This window comes from Erithacus rubecula, assembly GCF_903797595.1.
Source record: "Erithacus rubecula genome assembly, chromosome: 9".
Lineage (NCBI taxonomy): Eukaryota > Metazoa > Chordata > Aves > Passeriformes > Muscicapidae > Erithacus > Erithacus rubecula.
This window is the reverse complement of record NC_136660.1, coordinates 20,851,835-20,870,895: the sequence shown is the minus strand read 5'-3', so window position 1 is coordinate 20,870,895 and position 19,061 is coordinate 20,851,835. Positions and strand designations below refer to the sequence as shown.

The 19,061-nt window shown below is 34.8% G+C and overlaps 1 protein-coding gene across 1 annotated transcript in view; it reads left to right on the top strand.

The window, feature by feature from the left end:
* The window catches only part of ADGRA1 (adhesion G protein-coupled receptor A1), a 251,979-nt gene that overhangs the window by 122,703 nt on the left and 110,215 nt on the right, over window positions 1–19,061 (top strand). Inside the window, exons 8-11 of the mRNA XM_079312915.1 lie at window positions 10,183–10,347; window positions 13,715–13,913; window positions 14,759–14,908; window positions 17,750–17,911. Of these exons, the coding sequence (XP_079169041.1) occupies window positions 10,183–10,347; window positions 13,715–13,913; window positions 14,759–14,908; window positions 17,750–17,911 (676 nt within the window). The remainder of the gene's footprint in view (window positions 1–10,182; window positions 10,348–13,714; window positions 13,914–14,758; window positions 14,909–17,749; window positions 17,912–19,061) is intronic.

Sequence of the window (19,061 nt, the reverse complement as noted above, 5' to 3'; positions counted from 1 at the left end):
TTCTTTTTTGCCAGATTGTAAAACAAAAACCATTGTCTACCATAGCATATTTTAATAAGGATGGTTGATTTGCTGCCTACCTCGTTTACTGTGCCATTTCATAGGTGACCTTGATGCTGATGGTGCAGTATGCACTGGAATGTGCAGTATGTACATCTATTGAGAAAAAATGTTCTTTAAATACATCATCACATTTGCTGTTACAGACTGGAAAAATACTCTGACTTTCTCAAGTTATGTGATACAGACTGTTAAAATAAGGCAATATATTTTTTGAATAAAACCCCAAGTCCAAGTCCTTAAACAGCTGTTTAAAAGCATGCAACATTTTAATTCATCATTTATTTGCACTACCCATGGCACTTCATAATTTAGAAGGGCATCAACACTGCATTTACCATAGAGCACAGTCCTTATCCAGCCAAAAATGCTAATACTTGAGCAGCTGTGCCTCTGCCTTGATCTAGGTGCTGATCAGAATTAACTTATTAAAGACATACTTTTGAACCTACTTTTAAAAACTGTACTATTTAGAGGTCATTTTATTTAAACATAAAGACATGTATTGTTGAAAATAAGAAAAGCTTAGCCATGCTGTGACTGTTAAGATTATCTTCAGGATTTCTTATTTTTAATCCCATCTTTATGACCATATCCTATATCCTAATTTATATAATTATTATAATAAATTAAAATAATGCTACCATAACAATAATAATATTAAGACATTGTAACAGCATGCATGTTTTAGTATGCTTGTGACATGCTATTGCATTCTAATTTGTGATAGTTCTTAGGGCTAAACCATGGTTGTACAAGGCACTGAAACATCAGAAAGACTGTGCCTCCCTGAGGCTATCAAATGTTAAGTATATGATTTGGACTAAAAATAAAGGTAACTTGAAATCAGTTCTTACAGTATCATATTTTGCCTTTGCATACCTAGTCTTTACAGCAAATGTCCACTGTCTGTGGCTTTCTGTAATTGCACTAAAGGACAGACTTTGGCCTGTGCTCCTTAGCAATTTAAAGATTTCTATAGCTGGTTTTGAACAAAGAGGTGTAGTCATGTTCCAAAAGCTGCTTATTCAAACATTTTTAGGTGGTTACTTTATTGGGTAGTTCCAGATATTTCTGGACATGGATTTACAACACAAATATCATGCTAAACCCTTCTGTTTTATTAACTGGCACAGTAGAAGGATAAAATATCCAAATGTGTATTTTTTGTCTCTTATGATAAAGAAGAATAAACTAAAATAAATATTTTTTTTACAATAATTAAACTAAAGTTTTGAACTGTATTCCGGTCTGTGACATTTTTCTTGGCAAGGAGTATTCCCTTACAGGAGATCTTGGAAAGGTGTTTTCAATTCTGCTGCTAGCTTGCATTTATCATTTCTTGCCAATGATAATAATATTTGACTTTGCTGATGTTTAATTTTCTGTCATTATGCCTGTGTATGAATGTCATAGTCAGATATGAAAATATACATATGATGTGGGACTAATTTCCTATCATTTGTGAATGGATCTAGCTGAATTTTTTAATGGTGCTTCCATGAAGATATCCTAATTCCTTTAGCCTGGAATATTACATCAGTTTAATAATAAGCAGCAATTCCACATGGACACATTCTGATTCTCTGATATCCCTGAAGCCACATGGAAGGAAAGTCATGTAGGATTCTCTGCAGCATCTTTCCTGCCTTCCCTGCTGTTCCCTTTCAGTGTTTGGAGAAGCTAGCAGGACAGTTACTGGAATATTAAACAAGAAAAGGAAATTATTTTAGTTCTATGAACCAAAAAACTGCAGTGGCAGAGACACTTAAATTTCCAAGAAGTTTATTATTTACCACAAAGAATATAATGACAATTTGGAAGTCTTTTTAGTTCTATTCTGTAAATATTTGTTTAGGGTGTTTATGCCCCATCAGCTGTAATAGCTGCTCTGGGACCATTACAGTTCACAAGTGCTCCTTCTGAAAACATTAAACTGTGGAGAAAGTTAAGAACCCATAAAAAGGAGAGCTACAGCTGGAGAAACCAAGATGCTCTCAACTAAACCTAGGCTAACAGGTGCTAGGATCAAAAGTTGTTTTCTGATGTACATTTTGTTGTGCAAATAGATTTGCCACTGGAAATACAGACTCTTAGGACTGAATTTTGATCCCCTGAAAATTGTGTTTTTCTATTATAGTCTGTCCTAAATATCTCAGTCTTCTAAAAATGGTTGGCATAAGCCACTTTATTTTGTGGGGGTTTTTAATAAAAAAAAAATAAGCTTAAGAATCTAGATTTTTAAAATCCTCTAAATGCTTCTTTTCATTGTGACAGTAGCCACTGCCAAGTAAATAATGGAATAAATAGTAATGTTTGAGATGAGAGGTATATGATTATGTGAAAATCTCAAAACCTGAAGAAGAAAGGAAGAATTTCAAATTGTGGTCCACTTGTAATAGTGAAGGTACAAAAAGCATTTCAAGCAAATTAAATGTTGTGGGTTACAACATTTGATCATAACTTATGTTATCCAAACAGGAGATTGAGTCCAATTAATACTTTTTTACTGATGGAAATTATAACTGCAGACTTTAGTAAAGAATTAGGAGTTTGATTGAGACAGTTTCACTAGAAGAATAAAGATTGTTTAAGATATTATTAGAGAAAAAAAGTTGATTTCAGGAGTAGACAGATGGTATCAAGGCAAGTTTGAGATCCAGGCAGATCCTGTAATAAAGAACAAAATGCTTCCAGAACTTCTAGGTGAAGGGCAGAAATTCAAGGCATGAAATGATCCAGATGACTCCTAAAATTTGTTAGGAGTTTGGGCAGGAATACATCTGGAAAAGACATGAATTAAGCATGAATTAACTGGGCCTAGGTAAAAAAACCAGTCTGAAAACCCCTGATAAGGATATTGGTAGGTTGGGTACTTGACTGGAATTTCAGATATGTACCAAACAATGGCAGAATATTGGAGATTGCACAAGATTAACAAGATTAGGACAGATCCAAGTAAGTTGATTCAGAAATGTAGATACTGTATAATCACTTTGTCCTCTGCTGTCCTGAGTATTTTGGAAATGAGCAGCTATGGGTCATAGTGAGAAATCCAGGGAGATAAGCAGAAATTGTTCAGTGCTGATATTTTTTGTTTGCTTGGTTGACCCTGTTTGACCTTTAGCTGTCAAGGAGTTAGGAAACAAATGAAGCACAATAACAGTAATTGTAAATCAGTATTTCTGTATTATTTTGAGGTCACTCAAAACCCTGTAGGCAATGGTCTACAACTCATTTCAGGCACTGCAAAAAGGACTACTGACAGATGCTACTTCACCAGCAGTGTTTTCATATATCAGATAGGAAGATAATATTTTAAATTATTGCAGCATAAGGGTTTCATTATGTGAGATTAAGTGTACCTTCATGTGAATTAACTTGGAAGATTAATTAAAATTAGGTCTTTTATCTAAAAATATTTCAATTACCTGAATAAAAGTCAATGACAGTTTTACTCCTAATGAGTGTGGGGAATATTTTAAAATATAACCTGGGAAGAGACTAATGCAATGAAAAGGAAAAGCAGCAACCACCATACCCTCTGCCATTAAAGTAATAGACCATTACCTAAGAGTTGTGCTGTGTCATAAAACCTGTAGGTTTAATTTGGGTAAGTGCTTATTGAAATGTGATTTAACAATACCAAATAGATATTTTCACAAAAAAAAAAAAAAAAATATATATATATATATATAAGTATTTTCACTGATAGAATTTAAATACTCTAGAAAAATAGTAAGTCAGAACTATAAAATCATTTTGATGAAGTCCTTGAAGACTGCTACAAAAATACCCTTTCTTTGGTGTTGAGAGCAGATTAAGATGCCTTGCACTAAGTTTTGACCTCTCACTTCCTTCTCTGCTTATATCCAGCAGCTGTGTGTGGGTCCATCCAGCCACAACACTGAAATGTTCAGCAGTAAGAACAAAAATTGACACTTCATCCCCCACGAGGGAGAATCAGACAGTTTTGCTTTGACTTTTTAAGGCCAGAATGATTTTAATGTGGCGCTTCAAACAGCTGCAGCTGCACAGCTGGGGACATGCTGCACTGTGGCAGCACTTTGGAGACAACATCTCAGGGCTGGCTTTTTCTAAAGTATTTTTCCTGTCAGCATCAATGTTAGTTATAATTGTACATTTTCTCTGTGTCCAGGCAGCAGTTTGTAAATCTGTGAACCAAATGTGAGCATATCAGAGCATTTATGACATACATCCAGAATCTGATGCCACGTAAACCATCCTAAATACTGGTGAAGCAAACCATTTCTTCAAAGAAATACTTGTTAGAAATATTAAAACAACAACTAAATAACTTTTTAATTTTCATATATCTCAATCTTTTCAACATATTCCGATTAACATGCTGGAAGTCCATGAAAATGGGTCCTCTCCCCTCTTTTTTCTCCTTCCAGGATAAAATACGCCCTATATTTAATTGTTTATGGTATTTGTTTATATATTTATTGTTCATGGTTCCTGGCTGTTACAATATAAAGTTTACACTGTAGTAGATACACCAAATATTGAGAAAGAATAGATATTGTTCCTAAAATTCTTAGGTAGGAAACTGCTATGTCTTACCTTCTTTTTAGATCTTTCCAAATTTCTTGTAAGTGGGCAAGTAAAACTGGTCAATATTCTAATCCTAATGTATCAACAAGCCCATAAAATATTCATTAGATAATTAATTTCTGCATTTATATCATGTCAAAGTAATGCACATTTTACAAATAATTTTAAATTGTAAAATTAATTTAGTGGGGTTTTTGGTTTGTTTCCTTTTGTGCATTTGGGGGTTTTGTGATGATCGTTTGGGGGTTTTATGCTGGGCCCAGTGACATGTAATCAAATAACCAAGAATTGTCATAAGCAGATTAACACTCCTGAGTCATCTGGGAAATATTTTACTTTACAAGCTTTTTTTGCAATTTTGGCTATTGGTCTGATTGGCATTATTTTTGTTGAAGAATCTCTGATAGTGTACAGCTCACAGGAGTTATGCTGAGTAATAAACCTTCCTCTGACCATACCAACATTGCAGCACACAGACTGCTCAAGGGGAGATGAAAGGCACAGCAGGTGTAGCACCATTTCCCCAGAAGCTGCAGCTGTATCCATCCTGCAGTCCATCAGCGTGCTGGGAGAACAAAATTAATAATAATAAACCCATCTGAGCATCCCTAAACCTTTCACCAACTGACTGAGCAGCTCAGTGACAGACAACTGATTCATGAAGTCCTGTAAATAGCCCTGGCCCAGGTGGACTCTCTTCAGAAAGCTTTATGGCACAGACCTGCCAGCTGCCTGAAGGTTTATCCAGCAGGAGAAAGTTTTGGGTCTCTAGAGCTGGTGATCCTTTTTCTTTTCTCTCCCCACTTGCATTCTCAGCTAGGCTGGCATGCATTGACTCCAGGACTGGGGGAGTTTGAAGGTAAATACAAAAACCTTTCTGCACACCCTTCAGTGCAGAGCACTGATTGTCTCCCCCTGACAAGCTCAACGAGTAGAATGAGTTCATACAGCAACCCAAACATGTTGTGATATGCTGTGGAGGTGTTTAGGTTTCTGATGTAGTTTCTGAAGATGGTTTGGTAGAATCACTTTAATATTAATAGTAGGGGTTTTTTCTCAATTTTATGAAAGAAATTAATGGCATATATGTAGGTCACAGGTACCTATAGAAAATATTTCACTATTGACTGTTGGGCAGCAAATGGATGTTAGACTGTGACAGTATTTTTGAATATTTGCATTTCATTTGAAGTAATTTGAGCAATACAAAGGAAATAAAGTGAGATCCTTTTACTAATTGACATACATCTCTTTTCTCCTATTTTGGCAGTAGGTTTTTGGTTTGTTGTAGATTTTCCCTCTGTTTCTTTCCCTGTCAATGCATTGTTATTAAATCTAGGTGCTGTCCAACTCTTGTGGCTCTAGCATGTGAACAAATTATTTGATGATAAATTATAGAAAAAAGTATGTTACAGCACATTACATTTCTTGGGTACCTGCAGATGGTATTCAGTGGTAAGTTAAGTTTTTTTTATATGCAATCAAAAGAAAAAAAATCATGTGTATTGCATTACCTCTGTGTATGAGAAATTGATTACACCTGAAAATACTTGCTAGACATCTCACATAAAATGAATACCAACTTTCATCTTCCTTTTTTCTTGCTGTTGCCTGCACACAAGTTTACTTCAAAGGCCATCAGCCTTCTAAAGCTGTTTCTTTCAAGGGTAAATAACTAATTTTGTCAGAGAGATCAGACTAGCAATTTGAGTTCAGACAAGTGCCTTGATTTACAGATTCTCTCTTCGTTTTCCATGTTTTAACCTTATGTCCCCTGTGAAAGGCTGTATTCCAAGCAGCAGTGTACTCTGGGGGCTAACACTCATTTCTTAAATTGCATGTTAGTATTAATAATTTAAGGTGGTATGGGCTGGAGGCATGCTATGCAGACCTTCTCCCTGAACTGTGGGAACACATTAGCTATTTATCTGTCAGAAGAAGACTATGAGAAAACCTAAATGTCTCACGTGTTTAAGTAATTAATTTTTATTTTCCTGCAGGAAGACCAGTTGGTTCTTCCTAAATCTTACAGAAACTAAGTCAGACTTCAAAGTGCTTATTTTGGAAAGCCAATCAAAATATGGTGTTAAAGTTGCTTCTTTATTTGTTACTTTGTTTCCTGGCATGCAAATGACTGCTGGGGCGTGCAGTAAATGTCGCTGTAGTACTTCTTCAGGACATGGTTGAGTAACTTTGCATAATGAGACCTACTTCTGATTGTCTAATTAGTTATGCCTAGCTGTAGCAATGCAAAATCATGCCTCAAATAGAACTCTATTGTCATAGGTTACTTGATTACATGGCTGTGGCTTCCGCTTGTATTTTGGTTCCTCTCTTTATAATGACAAATGCCATGGGCTTCTGTTGAATATTATAACAACTTTTTCATGCAATTGCATCAGCTGTACATTTTAATTAATTTTTCAATATGTCAGTCATCGTATTTTTAAAAGGAATTCTACCATGCATGAAATTTCCCAGTACAAAAAAGAACCATGTATATTCTCTTTCTTCCTTTCCATGCTTTTACTGAGAAAAATATAGTTTCAAAGGGAAACTTGAGAAAAGCCTGCTCGTCATCGTTTTCTCATCAGGCAGAATCTTCATATTCAGTTAGCCTTGATACCATCTCAGGAATGTCTGACTTCATTTAATCATCATAGAATGTCACAGGGTTGTTAAGGTTTGAAGAAACTTCTAAGATCATCAAGTCCAAGTGTTCACCACTAATCTGTATCCCCAAGTGCTGCATCCACATGGTATTTTGGGCACTTCCTGGAGATGATTCCACAATTCTCCTGGGCAGCCTGTTCCAATGCTGGACCACCCTTCTCCTAATATCTAATCTAAACCTTCCCTCTGCTGCAACTTGGGGCCATTTCTTCTCATCCTGGAAGTCAGAATTTCCATGGAAAGTGAGAGCTGTCACTGCTGAGGAGTGGGATGTGATTGCTGATTCTGAGGGTGTGGGAATGCTGGTTGACTCATGCTCCATCCTGAGGAAAGCTGCAGTGTAGGGCCAAGCCTGATGTTTATTAGATCCTGTGAGATAGGATGGTCAAGAAAAGAATACATCAAAGGAGCCATCCTCTCTTAATTCTTCTGTGTTGTTGTCAAGCTCCTAAATCAGAGTCCTGCCGTGTTCTCAGGTTATGGAGAGTTCTCACCTTCAACTTGTTGCCATTGCCAAGAGAGATCAGGAATGCTACGAGTGAGAATCTCTGGGTGTGCTTATGTAACCATACCAAGACTTAAAATATGTAACTGACCTGCTAGAAAACTTTGTGAAATAAGTTTTAAAATTCTATACCCAGGAAAGGTCCACTCTTTTCTTCTGGTCTGCCAGGACTGTGAAGTCAAATCTCCAAAGATTATAAGTGGAAAAAATGCTAGAGGATCAAGCTGACTGCTTTTTTGGGGTATTAAAATATTAAAATACTTTTTTTCTTTTAAATTCAGTCCCCAGAGGTATAAGATCAATTTATCATTTGTCATATCCAGATGGTAAGTAAATGAACAGTTTCACCATTGGGCTTGCTATCAAAATATTCCAAGAGGAATATAAATGAATGCATCATTTACAGTGGCCAGATGGCAATTCAGAAGACAATTTCATGATCTAGTCATTATATTGCATAAACCTATTCTGGCTTGTTTTTTATCACCATCTGAAGAAAGGGCAATTGAAGATTAAAAGTGTGAATGTGAGGAGTTACTTGTCTTTTGAGATAATTTGAACTGGTTTTCAAGTATTGCGTTTCTGTCAGAAACAAGGCTGATGTATCAGTAAATATTTGTCTCTGAGTCTGGGAAACTTCATTAACTGATGGGAGACTTGTTAAGCAGCAGATAAATTTGCATTGGAACATGTTTCAGCAGTTTAAAAAAATGGAAAATGTACCCTTTATATTTATTTATCTGCATTCTGATTACTTGTAAAATTCATAATAAGCTGAAATATGGTATTTACCTAACTGATGTTAGGTAAATATGATTTCCAATTTTATCAAATTTGTATTGTAACAATGATTGTAGATATTTTCTAGAAAATTAATCAAAATATCAGCACAACTATCATACATTCTGTTCATTTGTGAAGTCTCCGTGTCTTGATGCCACAAGTGAATATACCTGCTGCCTTTTCTTTCAGTGAAAAAGTTTTATGCATAATTGTTTTTATAAGCCCTAGGAATATGATCTTTCTTAGCTGTCTATAAAGATGATGTAAGATTGTTGTGACATATTAAATATAACATTGAATTTAAAAACATTGTTAATCTGGCTAATTTCACTGAAGTACTTCTCCCTGAACACAAAAAGATATATTAAGAATTAGCTGAGAGGCTGCTGTTACTCAACTATTCACCCGAGACTTCTTAAGAAAACAATTGCTTATTTTGACATTAAAATACTGAGCTACTCTCTGAGAATGGCTAGTAATGCCTTTTTTTATTTTTTGCTATAAAAATGTGTGAGAATTCAGTGTAAAAATGAAATAGGGGGTTACAAGACACTTGATGTTCAAAGCCATCATAAATAGAAATAATGTGAAAATTTGAAAGTTACTGTTGAATAATAAATTTCACTGACTATCTGGAGAACTATGCAAAAATTCAGAAACAACAAACTTAAACCAACGAGTGTTTACCATGCTTTACTTGTTTTCTGAGGACCCAGATAACAGTTCTGTAGTAGGTACTTGAGAAAATCATCTTTCAAAATGTCAGACTCCACCTAAAGTTCCTAAAGGTTACAAGTAAATATTCAAGATTTTACTTTAAATACAAACTCATTAACTTTTAATTTGATCCTTCAGTTTTTATAATGTACATTATCTCTTTCTCACCCTACTGCATTTCTTCCTACATGATTTCTAATTGTCTAAACCACAAGGCATCTTCAAAGACAAGCCATTTCTGTAAAGCAAAGTAAATATTTCAGATAAATGCTACTTCATTTCCTCTCCCAGCTACTTTAAAAAACTGTAATTTGTTTAAAACTGCAGTAAAATTTATTTCTAGCCCAATGGCTGATTTTAGATATAATGTGTTACCTCCTTAAAATGACTACATTTTATTAGTTAGTTAGCATTACTTTGGCCTGTGACATCTGTAGAGTTAGAATAATTGAATAATGTTCTACCCCTGATAGCAGAGTGCCAGGTTGTGCTGTTGAAATGTCACAGGAGCTGTAATCACAGCTGAAGGCAAACCCATTCTCTGTGGGTTGTTTGTGTGGTCAACTTGAAATGCCTTTTTCACTTGACTTGGTTAGGCAACAAACCCAATATTCTGTAATGCCTGGGGAAAGGAGGATGGGCTTTGATAAATAGTTGGTATTTTTTTGTGATGGTTTGTGATCTCTGTTACAGCCTGTTACAACCTGAGTAGTCAATATAGATTGGTCCTGCCAAAGCTTACTGCCACTGATAACCCCATTTTGATATTTTCATTTTAAAAATCTTTGAAAATTTGCTAATGTCAGAAAACCAATGACTTGGTATCTGTATAATTAGTGTATACAATGATGAATCTCTTTTTTTAGTGAACTTATCCTATCCAGTATTGATGTTGATGCAACTGGAGATTGGGAGTGTGTAGTCAAGAATTCCTATGGAAATAGCACTAAGCAAGTGGAAATTGTGGTGCTAGAAACAGCTGCACCCTACTGTCCTGCAGAGAGAATCATTAACAACAAGGGAGATTTCAGGTATGACTTTCTGCCTTTGGAGTGTGTTTCATATATTAATGTAGGTACAGACATATTCATGTTTACATGGTGCTTCAGTGTCAGTCAAATCACTTATTTTCCTTGTCATTTTCGTGTAATATGGGAGGGAGGAGGAGCACTGTATGATTTTGATGGGGAATGAGACCTAGTGCTTCAAGCAGTGGTTTGTGGAAGTCAGAAAACCTTCTAATTCCTCAGTATGCATAATGGAATTTTTTTAAGACATGAGATAAATGAGAGAAGGTTCAAAATTTTTCTTGGTCTTTGTAGAAGATGATAACAGCGTTAAAGCATTAGAAGAGTAACTCTTCAGTGCTTTACTTTTAAAATCTATTCTGGTTCTGATGACTTTGTTCAGCTGAGATTAGAGGTAACAAATGGCATGAGACTGTTAGTAAAATATTTCACTGAGGAGGCTCAAAATAATAAAACTACTTAGTAAAACAAATAGATTGTATGAGGTGAGCTTAAGGACACACAGTTCTGCCAGAATATCACATGCTTACAAATTACACCTGTCCTGAATCTTAGCAGTCTGCAAAATTTTGTATACTGAATGTAGTTTTTGTCCATCATTACTTTTATCTACATATGCTGGTGGGGCTTTTTAAAATTTTAATAGATTTAGTCAAAAGAAAACGTTTCTGTGGATTTTAGTATTGTTTTCAGTCAGCTCTAAAATACACCAATGATATGAACAAAGCTCTTAACCAAAACCTTCTTGACAATAAGACTGATGTATGATGGCAATCCCATTGAGAAATCAAGACAGTAATTTGTTACCAAATGAATTATATGAGAATTCAGCTTGAATAGTTAATGAAAGGAAAGTAGATGAGGAAGGAAGCTTTTCTTAAATAGCAGAACTTTCTGCAAATATTTGACCTGAAAGCCTCTATTTATTTTTAGGCTACCTTCAAAACTTTCCCAAAGGCTTTTTGTGCTACTTCTCATGTTTGAATAAAAGTGAAGGATTGAATTATAAAGAAGTGGAAATAAAAACCTACTCAAATGATCTTTTTTCTCTTTACTACAAAGCTGTGTTATTATGTGTTAACTTCAGTACCAGCAAGTTTGCCTCTTTCACTGAGGCAATAAATACATTTGGATTGAATACATATTCAATTCATATATATGGATTAAAGTTCTTTAGAGACCTTAGCGATCTTAGCTATAGATTTTTTTGTCATCAAAAAAACTGGAATTGTGTTTTTTCATAATAGATATGCTTAAACAGATTTTGATTATGTCATTAAAAAAATGTATTCTTCCTATCAGAAAATTCATACTGAATCTTTTAGATGACAACTCTATGAAATTCATATCCTTGCCTTAAAATGACATCTTTTTCTCTGTAAATAAATATATATAAAATCTTCAGGCTGCACAAACTAACACCAGGGGCACTTTTGTCATTTTATATAAATTGAAAGAACAGGAGTGGACATTTCTCAACCTATTGATCATCTTCCTAGAAATCCATATAAATTTATTTTTAAAATGTACATCAAAAGGATGCTGAGTCCATAGGTTCTTTTGGTGTTTGAGAGAATGAATTTGAAATAGTAGAGAATTTATCAGGCTCCAACTCAGCATTAGAGTTTGAAATTGTTCCAAAGGTTTATCCTCAGAGATGGAGCTATCACACCAGCAAGTTTTCTTACAAAGGTCTTTGAAGTTTTGGTAACATAGCAAGTATGTAAGTAGAAAGAATTGAACCACAAAGGCAAAAGTAGAAAGAACAGTTCTTTTATTGGGCAAAAGAAAGGGGAAAAGCATCAACTGTTAGGGGAGTGTGGCTGTTTCAGTTGTCCAGCCTAGGTGGTATTTATAATTGCATAACTGCAGCAAGAATCAGGCACGGAGAGTCAGAGTGAACTGGCCTTTTGTACTTAGAGGTTTTCTCTATCATGGCCACATTTTACTCTTTGTTGTTTTTGTTTTATAGAGTGCTGTAAGCTTATTCTGAAAAGCAAATGGTGATATTGTTACATGCTATGATTCCTGGCTATGAAGGCCAGATTCTCTCACTGTGGCAATGTAGGTTGAGAATTATCTCTTTAGTTTTACTTTTGAAGTTGCCAATGAGTGTGGCCCAATTGTATTAATGCAAAAGTTTTACTAAAAATAATATTTTATCCCAGAGGCAAAAGGCCTCTATGCTGCTATATGCTCTATATACTACTGTACATATTTTGATATTTTGGGGAAGCTCCTTTCATGATTAATTTTTTATCAACTGTTTTTACATCACAAATTGAATTATTTCAGTGACAGCTGTGAAAAATAAAAGTATTTCTCTTCTTAGCTTTTCCTTGAAATGAAGGAAACTTTTATAGCCCAAAACCTTTCAGTATATTATGTAACAATGTCCAATTGAATGTGCATTGTGTAACTAAGAGGAGCTAATACATTTGTTTGAGGAAAGCTTGATTGCCAAGCTGTAATTTCATTGAATGGCAGAATATTTTTGTGATTTATTGAGTTCACTCATTATATCAGTGCAATTAAAGAATCTCATCCTTCCCACACCTGCTGATTTGCTGATGACATGCTTAGGATTTTCTTAAATTTCTCTCAGTTCCCTGATCCTGCTATGTCCACGCTTGGCTGTAAATGACAATAGATTTGGTATCTAGAAATAGATTCAGTAGTGCCATTCTAGACAGTGCAGCAAATCTACAGAAAAAGTGTCTTTTATAACAGACCCATCAGCTAAGTAGAATTCTGGCTGCTTTGATTTAGTTTGTTTTCAAAGACTGTTTTGGAATGATACTACATAAACCATAATAATAAACCCTAACTTTTGAGGGCTAGTTCCTTCCTCCTTCATGACATATGATCTCTGCTGAGATCTTGTTCATTGTTTTCTGAGACATTCAGGGGTTTTTATTTTTCAAGGCTTTTTAGTGGTGAGTCAAAATGCAAAGCAGAGATTGTCAGGTACATTTTGAGCACTTACTTTTAAGAGCATTTAGTCATAGGGTTTTTTGGCTTTGTTTTGGGGTTTTTTTTGGAGGGGGGGAAGGTTTTTGTTTTTGGGGTTTTTTGCTTCGTGGACTTACTGCTCTGCTTTTTGCAGTCTGCAAACATTAACATAGTAAAAACACCAACCATATCTTTTTCCTTAACACTAAACCCCTTCCTGGAATTAACACAGAATGAATGTGTGACCAGGCACACTTGAAACTGCATAATTTTCCAAGGAAACAAAGCGATTCATTATAAAACATCACGAAGAGTTAAAACAGCCTTCTTTTCTTTTCGCTGTTGTATATTGTTATATATATATCTGTGTTCTAAGTTGCCTTTTGCATTTTAATTTTTGCTGTCATGCTGTTTCTAGGTGGCCCAAAACTTTGGCTGGGATAACAGCTTACCAGCCCTGTCTCCAGCATTCCTTTAACTCTGTTGCGTTTCACCGCGGGGCAGAGGAGGCGAAGGCGTGGCGCAGATGCAACAGAACCGGGCGCTGGGAGGAGGAAAACTACTCTGAATGTCCTTACTCACAAGAAATAACCCAAGTTCTTCATGCTTTTAGTCAGGTAACATTGTGAAATCCAAGTTCCCCTTCTCTAGTACCGGTCTTGTTGAAGAGCTTGCAAGAAATGGTGGTTCAGCACAAGTTTGGGATAGATGGACTTTTAACAAAATGCTTTGCTAGAAAGACAATAATTTGATTTGATAATTTGTGTAACTGCTGTACTAATTTTACAACTTCCAGTTTCCTTGCCTGGTGGTATCAGTAGTGCTAAATAAGATCACAGAAAGTTTGTTTTCAAATGAGTTCATAATAAGAGCAATTAATATATTAAAAGAGCCGTTGCAATTACAGGGTAATAAATAATTAGGAAGATATCTAGAATCCAGTTTATTCTTCTTTAAGCAATGAGGCAAGTTTGGGTTTCTCAGGGTCTTAAACACTATGGACTTTATAACTTCTGAGGATGGAGGCTGCACAATTTCTTGGGTTAACCTGTTCAAATGCATGACTACTCTTACAACAGAAAAGATTTTCTTCACAGCCAGTCTGAACTTCTCTTGTCCTCCTGCCAATACCACTGTGTACAGGAGCCCTTGCTGGGACTTGTTCTCATGTGGGTCTAGAGACAGAAGCAAGGCAAGGTTTGTAGCTTGTTATTTCATGAGACCAGATAGTTGCAGTCTAGAAAGAGTAGACAAAAATCTTCAAAATTTGCTGGTTTGTTGTGGTGGTGTCTTCAGATAACAGCAATGAAATCTAAGGCTGAAGATACATTCATCTGCCCCTGAAATATATATCCATGGCATACTGATGCACATGAATCCATGTGGAATTATGGCAGCCATTATACCAATGGATGTGATCTCCAGTGATTTATTAAGCCTAACAATTCCACTGTATTTTCAGATGCACATCAATTTGACCACGGTGCTGGAGTTTTCCCGGCAGCTGACAGCCTACACGAGAGGTGCTTCCCTCTTTGCAGATAAAATGGATGTCATCTACTTGGCTTATATAATGGAAAAGTTAATTGTCTTCGTGGATGAAGTTGAAGATGTAAGATACCTTCTGTATGCTGTAAAGAATATCACTTAGAAGTGAGGTCTTCACATATGGCCCTGTTCTTAATGTATGCAGGCACACATTGGAGAGCAGCTTCTAAAACTGATTGCTGATTGCAAATGTGCTGCATAAACTGGGATGAGTCTCTTTGTGCCAAAAAGGAAACTAAGTCTTCTCTGATGACAAGGGCATTGCTGCTTAGGAATAAAACCTGGTTTTTAATGAGTCACTTATTTAATTTTCTTTTTAAGTTTAATTTCTACCATGTCCAATGTGTTGGAGGGGACTCTGTCTGGCCACTGGAGCTACACATGCTTGTTTTGTTTTCTCCATTTCATCTGAAAGTTTTTACTGATTTTTGAAAGGAGATATCACTTCTTGTAACTAAAAGATAATATGTCTTTATGTGCAACTTTGTACAGAAACTTTGAGCATTATATACACCATTTTTGCAGGAAAATCTGATCAGAATAATGCAAATCCTATGGGAAAAATAAGTTTTTAGAGAGAGCAGAAATGTTAATGATATATTTTTACTGTTAATTTTCAGAGTAACTGCTTGCATAAAGATTTCATAAACTGTAATTTTTGGCCACATGATGTTTTCTTTTGGTCTGGCAATGTTCTTTCCATTCTGGCTTTGGGAATTTTAACAGTTAACATTCTAGTGCCAATTTGAGAAAGCCTCCAACTTCAATTTCACCATTATAGACTAGATCTAAAGTATAGTATTAAGTGCTCTCCAAGAATCATGTTTCAAAGCTGCAACTTTATTTCAGCTCAGAATCCTGATAAGATCTTACTGCTTCCTGGCAAAACAAAAATTTGACATTCAAAAGAAACAGCTGGATTTACCATAAAGCCTCTTTATTTTTATAGCAGCTGATGTATTTTCCATTAAAGCTGAACACCATCTCTAATTTTTTACTTCTTCCACCTTTCAAATAGATTTTAGTTTCTGCTTTTTGTTTGCATCAAAACATCTCTATCTCCATCACTTATGTCTACATCTCTGATTTAGTAATCCCTTATTTTCTTAATTCATAACATTTCTCCTAATTTTTTTCTGTTTTCCTTCACCTCTTCCTCAAGTTTGCTAAATAGAGTCCTTCATGCATGAGGCTGCACTCATAATTATAAATAGAACTGAACTATTTAATACAAGGCAGTTAGTTTGGAACTGACTAGCAGCTGAAACTGCAATTATGTAAATCCATTAGAAATCAATTAAAATGCAATTTTCAAAATATTTCCAATAACTTTCTTGCTAAACTAGTACAGTTTCTCTATCTCTTCTCTGGGATGTGTATCCCATTCCACAAGGGATTTTTGTACATTACATTTTACACATTTTTATGCAAGGTAAAAGTGCTTTATCCCATCTGATGGCTTGCCTCTCAAACAAGAGAGGTTCAACAGCTGCACAAGGGACATATTTGCAACACACTACAATTTTTGTCAGGAACATGAATAATAGCCCAAATTTCTGCATTTTCAATGACACGTCTACTCTTCATTAATGCATTTAATTATAGTATAAGTTACTTCCTTTTCTTATTTCTCTCCTTTTGTATATTTATAGACTATTGTTCTGCCCTCAGTAAGTTACTGCCTAGCTGATTGGTGTTTGCTTTTATAGTTTCCCATATATCACTCCAGACTCTTAATGTGATTCATTATTATTCATTTTATCAATAACTCTGTCACATTGTCAAAAGCCATCTAGAATTATCTAGTAATTATGTTCTCAAAAATAGATTAAATATTTCAAGAACAGTCACATAAAATTTCACATGTAGTCTGGTTATTTGTTTCCTTTGCAATGCATGTGAAATTTATCTATTTTTTTATTGAAAATGCAGAACTAACTTCATAACCTCAGCCATATTTTAAATCTTTTTCACCATTGCTGAATTTCTGTTTTCCACAGAATCATCTGTGCATTTACCTTATTTTTCCTGTTTCTATTAGTGTGACTTCTTGGCTTCTTGAACTTTTCCTTAGCAATATTTCTTTGTGACAACTGGGTATATCTTTTCCATATCTTTGCCTTCAAAAACATTTGTAATGTGGTCATGTTAATTTTGAAATTTTACTCAAATAGGGTTTTTGAATTTTAAAAAGCAAACATTTTTATTCCAGCTTGAAATAATTGCAAAAAACAGTCACTGTGATATTTATTCTTTCTAAATGTAACTACTAATAACATTTCAAACACACAGTTACCAAAATCTGTAAAATGTCACCTGACAAAACAAAGATCTGTTATTTTGGATTAGACACAAGCATGAATTAAAACTACCAAAGTATGGCTAATGACATGTTCTAAGTTTGTATCAGCATCTGAGCTAGATCTCAAATTTACTACACTCTGTCTGTTAAAAGGATGCCTTTCAAATATAGTTCCCTCTCTTTTTATAAATTTTCTTCCCCCCAACCCTCCCCCTCAAGGTCTTTTGATTGAACATGAAGCAGTTCTTTAGAAGGGCATGGCAAATTTTAATTAGTTTAAGAAGGAGGGTGATAATTCAGGAATTCTCTTTATTGCCAGATGACAGACTCAATTTGTCTGGTTTATCTAGAAGATAAGATTTAAATTTGTGTATTGAAAAGCTCTTCCTTGATGTGAGTTGCACTTTTCCTTTCTTGGTTTTTCTTTTTCAGCCCATTTAATTTTTTTATAAAATCAAAACTGTCTTTCAGTGATGGTTACCAAGAGAAATAAGGTGCCTGTCTTCATTTGTATTTATCTATTATTTTCTTACTTTTCGAGTTTTACAGACAAAGCCTTGTTTTGGTTTTTTTTTGTTGTTTTGGTTTTTTTTTCTCTTCCAGATTGGGGATGCTCTTGTTGAGATTGCCAGCAATGTAATGCTGGTGGATGACCACGTGCTGTGGATGGCTCAGAAGGAAGACAAAGCCTGCACCAGGATTGTACGGTGTGTGGAGCAGATTGCAAGTCAAATACTGACCAGCAAGATTCAAGTTATATCAAAGGTATTTTTAAAAATTACAAAATGTTTTGCAAGTTTTTTCTCACTTGAATTCTATTTTCAACACCAAAATATTTTTTTTAAATATCCCCAGTGGTATTTAAAAATTATTTTCTTTGATCAGTTTAGTTATTATGACAATAGTGTTCATAGCAATATCTTCCTAATGTTCTTGCTGCTCATTCAGTTTCTATTTTTAAAGCCACTATAGTATATGGTTTTATTTTGAAAGGTCCAAGTTGAGTGAGTGACTGACAGCAACATGTCAGATAATAAAAGACAAGATCCCTTGTAGTTGGAAGATTTTAATATGGCTTACCAAGAGGCTTCTGGACAACTATTCACTATAGTATTTAGAAGATTATTGAGAAATATCTATCATGTCCTAAATGTTACTAATTCAGGATTAGTTTTGGGTTTTTTTAGAAGCAAACTGTATCTGTTGGAAGTAATTTTGTTACTCCTTGTCCTCCATCTACACAAGTGTGTCACTTGGATATTGAGAGGTCATTTGGAGACTTAGACATTGTCATCTTGTCAGCTTCAATATCTAAATAGCAGAAATACACCTAAACCTGTTTATCCTTTTAGAAGTTTAGATAAATACTTTAAAGCCTTATAATTCCTTGGGTTAGTTTGCTTGCTTGCTTTTAAACAACCTTTGTTCTTTTTTCAATTATCCACTGCATTTACACAAAACCATTGTTTAATCACAAGTTCAGGTACAGAATCAATCACAACAATAATGTATAAAAATAAAAGCAACCAAAAAAAAACCAAAAGAAATTGTAGACTGAAGTGAATTATAGAGGAAGCCAAATAGCATAATAGCCTTAGTTTGTTCACTGTATGTTTTTAGAAAACTAGTCTTTTAAACCGAGACAAAAATATATTGGTCTTTTTCTTAAAGGAAGTTTCTTATTTATTCTCATTTACATGAAAGAATCAAATTTCCTAAAACTATTATTAAATTAAATGCATAGGGACAGTAATGTACCTTTTAGAAGTATTTTGCAATATCACAGCTAGGGGGGCTCTGTTGTTTTATACTTGCCTTTCTTTTTAAATGTCAAGTGACAAAGGTTGAGTTTTTTCTCTGTTACTGCTTCAGGAAGATGATGACGTTATTGAAAAGAGTAATTCTGTGTACTCAG